The sequence below is a fragment of the Telmatherina bonti genome (genome assembly GCF_933228915.1).
Source record: "Telmatherina bonti genome assembly, chromosome: 8".
In the NCBI taxonomy this organism is placed as follows: Eukaryota; Metazoa; Chordata; class Actinopteri; order Atheriniformes; family Telmatherinidae; genus Telmatherina; species Telmatherina bonti.
Genome location: NC_136626.1, coordinates 11,468,835 through 11,478,439, shown reverse-complemented (window position 1 = coordinate 11,478,439; position 9,605 = coordinate 11,468,835). Strand labels below are relative to the sequence as shown.

Below are 9,605 nucleotides of genomic sequence, written 5' to 3'. Positions count from 1 at the left end.
TCTGTGTGAAGTTTGAATGTTCTCCCCATGTATGTGTGGGTTTTCTCCGGGGACTCCAGTGTCCTCCCACCGTCCAAAGACATCCATGTTAGGTTAACTGGTTACTCTAAATTGTCTCTAGGAGTGAGTGTGAATGGTTTTTTGTCTCTCTGCGCCCTGTGATGGACTGGCAACCAGTCCAGGGTGTACCTGCCTCTCACCTGATGATTGCTGGCTTCGGATCCAACTTCCCTGCAACCCTTAATTGGAACAAGTGGTTTAGAAAATGGATGGATGGACATGAGCTAGATGACATTGATTATTGGTTCTGAATGTCGGTTTCAATTAATTTCCGATTAACTCCCCCTTGGTCCCCTTTTCTAAACAAAAGAAAAGGTTAAACTTACTGTTTGTTAGACACTTCTTTTCCCTCTGTAAATAACTGGAAGACAAGAGATGGATTAATCACATATCCCACAAATGATTGTTAATTAAAGGTTTAGGAGCATTAAATTTTCTCAGAAAACTTGTTCAAAGTGAGATCACACACTCACCTGTTCCAACGTTGCTTCCTGAACAAGTGACTGAAAGAGCAAAAATACAAAAAAAATCCGTGTGTCAGATGTTTACAAGACCCACTACTTTGTTTGTTTGTTCTTTTTTTAGTAAGAATAAATTTTATGGTGAGTAGATTAATACGAAGGTTTAGACATTATAACTTCAGGGTTGCACAGTGATACCTGAGAAGAGTCTTTGAGGGCAGAACAGCACTTTGCTGCCATCTGGTGTGAGCGGGGCCACCGTCACATGATAGACGTCTCCACACTCGATGTTGCCAATTTCACAGCTGTTCTCTCCGGGAGAAGCAGTGCAAGTGTAGTTGCTGGTGCTTCCCAATATTTTTGCAATGGAGCTGTGGCTGCTGCTGGTGCTGCGCCAGTAAACCTGCAGAGAGTTACTGGCCAGCCGGTACAGTCTGATACCTGATGGGCAGCAGGCACCTATAAGACAGACACAATCTGATGAAGCAACATGTGTGTTGTGGCTTTTCAGTGTTTATGCATTACTACTAGTATCATTTAATATTGGATAATGACAAATTAATTCACACACAAGTTTTATCAAATTAAATAAATATGACTTTGTTTATCCCAAAATGGAAATTAATTTAAACTATTTATAAAGTATCGAGGGAAGGGAAATGGTTTAAGAAAGAAAAAAATCCAATTAAAAAAGGAAAGTTAGACACCAGCTATGGATTGGTAAATGTACAGTTTATTCTACCTGCTAAATTATGAGAGATGGGAAACTTCTGGCCTTGAGCAGGAGAATGTGGGTTTGTGAAGTAGGAGGATTTTTAAAAAAATACTGCATGGATACAATTTTGTATACTTGAATTTCCCTTCAGGGATGAATAAAGTATCTTTGATTTGATTTGATTTGATTTGATTTGATTTGATTTGATTTGATTTGATTTGATTTGATTTGATTGATAATGACAGATATCTGTTCACAAGCCCCACTCCGTTAATCCATTTGGAGACTTGACACTGTCAACCCTCAGAAATTTTCTTTTAAATTGCTAAGCTTTGAGAGATTTTAAAATATTTTAAAATACACTGATAAAAATGATTCTTTTTTGTTTTATTATTAACATGTTCAGTATTATTATTGATCTTACAGAAACTAAACTGTAGTTTACCTATTAGATTTAATAAGCATATAATTGGTAAAATAAAGTTTGAATTGAACTCAATAATTGTTTATTTTATTAGTGATTTTATTAATGTTTTCTCAGTTTGTGTGCCAAATGGGGTATTATTTAATAAAACAAGGAATTTGTCTTTTAATTCAATGCATATATTACTTAGGCTTCTGTTTTTCAGATCTTGTTAAGGCCTGATCTTCAGAAAAAACATGACTCACTGGATGAGAAACCCTGGTATGTGCAGTTAGACATGCGTCCGCTGTGGCTGAAGGCCTGCATAGTGACGGTATAGTTTGTGCCACAGGTGATGCATCCCATTAGGCAGTGGGAATCCTGAGTGTGGCAGCTAGCATGACCACGCGATGATGTTAGAGAGGTGATGAAGGAGTGTGCCCCTTTCGAGTGAGACCACGAGACGTTGGTCATCGCCTGAGTGACCTGATCAACTGCTAGATTCCCTGGGCAACAAGGCTCTGTAAGAAATGATAAAACATGTGTATCCTTGTTTATAGTGGTAAAAACATTTCTTTATAAAGAGTGAAATCAAATTTGGAAATTCTCAGCATTTAGCCTCTATTATATAAATTTGGATACTTTTGTTGAGAAATATGGGAACAAAAAAAAAAAAAATTGTTTCTGAGAGAATTGTCTTAAACACAAAATCTGGGGGGAAAAAAAGAAATGAAAAGACCACTAAAGCCTTTATCGTTCTATTTGTCACCCATGTGACACACTTTGCAAATTATTTGATTTAATCAAACTTCTTACCTGTTTCCAGCGAGGCAGAGTAGCTAGGTAAACTCTGACCAGCAGCGCTTGTTGCTATGACACTGAATTCATAGGTTGAGCCACAAGGTAGTTCAGTGATATCACAGCTGTTTCCACTGCTGGAACAGGTGTGTTTGCTGCCGTCTCCATCTGCACTCACAGTGTAATTAGCAGCCCTGTTGTTCACGGTCCAGCTCACACTGATGGAAGAGGAGTTTTTTGGATTCAGCTGCAGATTTGTTGGCATGCAGGGAGCTGATGTGAATAAAGCAAAGAGAAAAGACACTTAGGGGTTACTATGTTTTACAGTTGTAGCCCTACCTTGTTATTTTTTGGATATCATAGCTTTGTTTTACAATTTTATATTTTGATTATCTTCTATCTAATCTAAAGTAGAGAAACTTGCAATTAATTAACAAAGGCCATGTTATAAAGCATAAATGTTTTAGCTATTGAAAAAAAGAACAAATGTTTTTGTGCAAAACTGCTTGTTTGAAAATATTATACAGAGAGATGATTTATATTGTGCTTAATAATCTGTCTGGGAAATGGTCTGTTAGCTGAATATCAACTCCATAAAGAGTTAAGTAAACAACACATCAGGATATGCACTGGAAGCATTGCTGAATAGAAGTGAAAGATTTCTACCTGTGTCTTTGGTGTGAGCTTTGCAAGCACGGTTGCATCCGCGAATTTCATTGCAGGGTGTCACCACCACAGTGTAAGAGCTGTCGCAGTTGAGATCAGAGAGAGCGCACACTGGTGCTGTGTCATTACAGAGAATGACCTCTGACCTCTCTGCAGCCCGAGTCTCATAAAGCTCTGCCCCCCGTGAAGCCGTCCACATGATCTCCAGAGTGTCAGTGCTTACGGCCGACACCAACACCTCCTCTGGACAGCAGGGCACTGAAACACAGGTTAAAAGACACACATCTGAACACGCTCCATTCTGAAAGTTCTGCATGTGTCACAGTCACTGAGTTATCCAGCAAGTTTATTCATTCGCAGCAGGTAGCTTTCTTTCTGTCTTTTTGATTTAACTTGCTAGTGTCTGGTCCTCCTGACAGTCAATAGTTTTGTTCTCCGCAGGGACCATGAATCTAGAGTTGGCTTGTGTGGGTGTATATATATATGTATGTGTGTGTATGTATGTATGTATGTATGTATGTGTATATATGTGTATATGTATGTATGTATGTATGTGTATATATGTGTATATGTATGTATGTATGTATATATATATATATATATATATATATATATATATTCAATTCAACTTTATTTATATAGCGTCAAATCACGGCAATGCCATCTCAAGACGCTTTACAGACATAAATATATATATATATATATATATATATATATATATATATATATATATATATATATATATATATATATATATATATATATATATATATATGTGTGTGTGTGTAAACATATGTATGTAGGTGGGTATGTTTATGCACATACATGTATGCATTAATCTCTTTCTCTTGTTTTCTCTGTTCTCTTTCTGTCCCTTTTCTATCCTTTCTGGTCCAGTCCAGCAGCATAAACTCTATAATATGAACTATTATCCAAAACAAATAGAAAAATTAAATAAAAATCCAGAAATACAAGGGGATCATTATATCTATAAACGCTCCCCTTGGCAAAATAAATTTGCTCAGCTGGACACAGCATCTAGAACATCAGTGTTCTTGCTTAAATGCTGGACAACACAAAAAAAAAAATAAAATAAAATAAAATAAAATAAAATAAAATAAAATAAAATAAAAGACATACATTTTTATGGCTATAAAGGTCTGATTTAGACACCACATCACCTGTTACTTACCAGTGGTGTAGTTGAGAACTTCTCCTGGAGGACTCCCACCAGCCAAGTTGAATGCCAACACAGACATTAGATATGTGTATCCACAACTGCAGTGGAAGGTGCAGTTGTTATTGGTGGTGTTGCAGGCCTCCTCGTTGCCATCACCATTCTTAATGAAGGCCACGTAGCTGTCGGCGTAGGCCACTGTGTTCCACGTCAGCGTGCAGTTTCCTTCAGATGACTCCACAAGGGCCAGAGACTCTGGTGGGCAGGGGACTGAAGGCACAATCACAACACAACACAAATTTGTGCTTTCTTCTGTATTTATCTTAACATATATCTCAAATGTAACTTGCAAAGATGGCAGTAGTTTGATTAAATTAAAAACAGAAGGAAAACTTTTATAAATGTGTCACTGAGTTCATTCAAAGCTGTGCTCATCGTTTGGCTTGCTACAGCCAGGACGCTGTGTTCATATAAAAAGAATCTATCAAAACCTATAGCTCAACACATTCATATCTCTGCTACTCACAGGTGATGAAGACCACCGCGGTGGAGGGGAGGCTGGGCCCCGCATCATTTGAGGCGGTGACCTGGATGGTGTGTACTTCTCCACAGCCAACAGCAGACAGGACGCAGGAGTCAGAAGTGGTGTTACAGGTAATGCCCCGGTCACTCCTCACATAATACTCAACAGGTCCATAAACATCCTGGTCCAGTTGCCAGGAAACAGAGAGCCCGGGCACATTGTCATTCACCTCCACAGACACGTTGACAGAAGATGGCGTTGGCGGTCCTGGTCAAAGACAAAACATACTGTGAAGACAAACCCAACAGAGCACAGAAATACACTTTGGTACCATTTTCAGTTTGGACATACTACTGATGTTTTTATTTAATTTTTCATGGTGCGCATATTGGAACATATTGGAGCATATTACTTTTCTTTCCAATTACTGACTTAGAGGAAATCCAGGGTGCGGGAACTGTCCATTTTTTAAACTCATCTTAAAACCAATTTTTATTCCTTGGCCTTTAACCCAACGTAAGATAGTTTCCGGTCAGTGTGCTTTAGTTTATTTTTATTATTGGTTTTTACTTACTATTTATTCAGTTTGTTTTATTGTTTTAATTCCGTACTCATTGTATGACCTGTTGTTTTTTTTTTTTAAATTTCTTTGCATTTAAACTGTTTTATTCTGTTTTTATTTTGTCCGATTGTGTACAGCACTTTGTTTCAATTCTGTTTATTTTAAAGGGCTTTATAAATGAAGTTGAGTTGAGTTGAGTTGAGTTGAGTTGAGTTGAGTTGAGTTGGGTTGGGTTGGGTTGGGTTGGGTTGGGTTGAGTTGAGTTGAGTTGAGTTGAGTTGGGTTGGGTTGGGTTGGGTTGGGTTGGGTTGAGTTGAGTTGAGTTGAGTTGAGTTGAGTTGAGTTGAGTTGAGTTGAGTTGAGTTGAGTTGAGTTGGGTTGGGTTGGGTTGAGTTGCGTTGAGTTACTTCTGAGATGCATTGGTTATTAGAGGCTTTTTTAAAAAATTTTTTTTATAGCTGTCTAGATGAAAAATTGGATGCGATTGGAAATGTTTTTGCTGATGTAGAAATACCAAAACCCTCATACAGTATATTTAAGTTAAACTCAAACTATTCAGTATTTTTCCATTACTGTATTACTGCATTACAACCTAAACAGTGCTCAATAAAAACATATGCACTAGTTCATATTGCACAATAGAATTAATATGTGATTACACAGTATGGGTTTATTTATCAGCTCATATCATATATCTGGAAAACACGTGATGCATCTTTTGTTGACAGATTGCTCTGGACGTCTCTTCACTTAGTTCACTGTGTTTATGTTTGTTAGAGTTCGTCTCATCCTGACTGGACTGATACTGTCAAATGAATTTTCCCCAACAATGAAAATGCACGATTCAGAAAGCTAAAAAGTTAGCTAACTGATGGCATTATCATTATTATTTGTTATTGATGCTGTGATAATGACTGTCAGTCTGTTCAGGGTGAACCCTGCCACTCGCCTGCTAGCAGATGGATAGGTTTCAGTTCTCTGTGACCCTGAATTGGATTAAATAGGTATAAAACAAGGTTTATAGGTTGTGTACACAAAGCCTGTGGGTGTGTACATGCACCTGTATGTGTGTATGTGGTGAAGGATGATGTGGGGTTGTTTTTAAATGTGTAGAGCACTCTGTGCCATGTTTTTTAATATATGAAACATGTTTTATAAATAACATTTGATTTCTTTTTATCTGATCTGACTTGATTATGAAAAAAATGTATGAATAGAAAAGTGAAGCTGAAATTCTGACATCAGTGAATATATAACTTTATCAGTTTTAAGCTATCATTTTAAAACTTTGTGGACACATAACTTTAATAATCTTTTCTAAAAACGTGGTTTTAAGGGTTCTTATGCTTAACGTGACATGTTATTCAAACACACTGATTAAAACCACAGAAACAGAAGTGTTTCACTGTTTACTTACTGGTTGTCTGGTTGACATACACACTGTTCTCTCCTTCTCTGCCCTCTGGGTCCCAAGCAAAAGCCTTAAAGACGTAGATCGACCCAGCAACCAGGCCGGGGATGGTCAGATTGATGTTGGTTATGTTGTGCTTCATTTGAGAGTTGAAACCAAACTTGAATATGGACACAGTGTACTGGACAGCATGTGCAACAGAGGCCCAGGACACAATGATGCTGTCGTTACTGGGAGAGGAGGTGGAGAGCTCAGGAGGAGGCAGAACTGTAAAGGAGAAATTTTGATAAGTTTTAATGTGTGAGAACATGTTGAGGATGATGACAGCAATAGTTCAGTAATCTAAGGTCAGGAACATAGTTCTTCATCATCTGAATAGTTGTGACTCTTCACAGGGTTTTCATCCACAGTTTGATTATCATTTGAACCTATGTGACTTAGACAGCTGGCTATCTACTCATTATTATGATAACAATACATTTTTAAGATTTGAAGCTAGGTTTTCAGAGGATATTATTCTTAAGTGACCCTTGGACTTTAGTCAAAGCACTGGGGACACAAATAACACACATAAGCACTGGAAATTTGATACTTCTATTCAGAATCTAAATCCATAAAATAAGCAGGAAGAATAAAAATGTGAAATAGATCTATGTGTGGTTTTCTTTTTATACTCTTTAGGACCAGATGGTCCCCTGGGGTGAGAGTGGAAATGAGCTGCGTGCTAAAGATGAGATCAGCTCTTTGTGTTTGCTGTACAGGGGGTCAGGTATAGTTACCACCGATTCAGGAAGGGCCCCTCAGGGGTGCTGATGCATTTCTTGGGTAAGACAAACTGAGATATTAACTGATGCTTTGTGTATACAATACTGTATATAGGTGCTCTGCTATGGCACAATATGGCAGATCAAATAACTTCTGCAGGGCATTGGAGGCTGATGAGAAGAGTATTAAGTGTTTGTTAATAGAAATTACTTTTTTTTTCTTCATACAGAACAGCCCTTGGGAGTTTTCTTCTTATTTTTTCATTGTTTCCCAGCAATGGAAGAGGTAACACGTGAAACTAAATAAATGCTGTAAGATGAAAAACAACAGTACCTGTCTTTGCAACCACAGGAGATGATGGCTGGCTGCGGCCCGCGTTGTTACCAGCCATGATGCTGAGTGAGTACTCGGTGTACGGGCTGAGAAACTCAATCTCAGCTGGAGAGGAGGACACTGTGTCTTCTCTGAAGAAGCCATTGGTGTTCATAATTCTTATGATGTAATGAGTTGTTCCAGGTTTCATGTTAAACTCTACAATCAAGGTCCTGCTGTCCTTTGGCTTAACAGTTGTAATGGGATCCATCATATCAGGGGCTAAAGTGAACAACAGTTTGAATCAGAGGTGACGTCCAAAACAAAGGGACATGCACAATAAATTTAATTAATTAAGTAAATAAATAAATAAATTAATAAATAAATAAAATTACCACAATATTAAAATTTCCCTTGAGGTAAAAAAATATTTTTTTTAAATTAAGTTTAATTTAAAAGAAAATTAAAAATTTAGGAGTTTTTGTGTGGAGTGTTTTAATGTCCCTTGAAATCTACATATCCGAAAGTTTTTAAGTTTTTTGATGAGCATATTTCCTCTGAATCTTCATGGAACAGCTTAGAAAATAACTCACAGCGCATTAAAAGTATGAAATGAAACTATTTTTCATTAAAACTGTGGTGTAAAATGCTAAATAGTAGCTCGGACTCTTTTATCCTCCTCTACTCAGTCCTCCAAGTGTAATTAGCTACTTCAACCTTACTTACAATCATTTAATTTTTTATTACAGTTTTTTTACATTTTAAAATTTCATATTTATGTCTGATTTTGCTATCCCTTTGTGAAACAAACTAAACTATGTTGTACAAACTTTGTAAAGTATAATAGGTTGAGGTCAGTCCTACAAAAATTAGGATATTAAACAAGAATTAAAACACAGAAATAAAAAAATTTAAAAAAAGTTATAAAGTACCTACATAGATCTAATTTGGACAGAAATGTACCTTACCTGTTGAAGTTTCAATAGATGCAGAGCTCAATGTATTCTGGGACATATCCAGAGCTTCAACTGTAAAGTTATAAGAAACACCCTGGGAGAGGAAGCTGATGGAGCCCATCACTGTGTTTGGGCCAAACGTGGTAAAAGCAATGGGGTTCTCTGGTGAGCTCTTGAGAGCTGTGGTGATCTTGTAAGAAGCAGCTCCTGGGTACCTGGTCCATCTGAGAATCACAGTCTTGGATGTTGCAGAAAAGAGGGATACTTCGATGGCTGATAAGAGTGATGCAAGATATGCAGATTATTATGTCAGTTGTTTATAATACTAAGACACACATTCTTTTTACAAATAGATGTGCATTGTAATTTAAGTTTTTCTCAATTTTTATATAATTAAAAAAAAACCAAAAGGTGATATATTGAGGACATACAGTACCTGACTGGGTTGCAGCCTGCAAATTTGGAGAACAGAGTGTTATTACTGTATTTCCGTGTAATTATTTAAAGTCAAAGTTTCTTATATATTTACTCAAAGGTGATGACACTATATAAACTACTGTAAGGTAGTATATAAAATATAATTTAAAAAAAGAAGATGTGTAGTTTAAAATCATTACTGTACCTGTGAGCATATGCTGAGAAAGACAAAAATGACCAACCACTTTATGCCACCCATGATTCACAAATGTTTCTGAGAGCTCTCCTAACGTTGTTTCACTCTTCACTCTATAATACTTCTCTTTGATGGTTTCAACTATTTCTAAATATGCATGTGTCTGTGCAAGGTGAAATACCA

At 37.0% G+C, this 9,605-nt stretch overlaps 1 protein-coding gene across 1 annotated transcript; it reads right to left on the bottom strand.

Moving 5' to 3' along the window:
• Positions 1-392: 392 nt before the first annotated feature.
• Positions 393-9,485, bottom strand: LOC306759523 (fibronectin type III domain-containing protein 7-like; the record flags this gene model as incomplete). Its single annotated transcript, XM_079245191.1, has 13 exons — positions 393-421; positions 534-563; positions 720-980; positions 1,906-2,160; positions 2,456-2,710; positions 3,104-3,361; positions 4,296-4,550; positions 4,807-5,070; positions 6,783-7,043; positions 7,875-8,135; positions 8,822-9,082; positions 9,246-9,261; positions 9,432-9,485. The coding sequence occupies 13 exons, from the start codon at positions 9,483-9,485 to the stop codon at positions 393-395; spliced, it is 2,460 nt and encodes an 819-aa protein (XP_079101317.1).
• Positions 9,486-9,605: the final 120 nt, after the last annotated feature.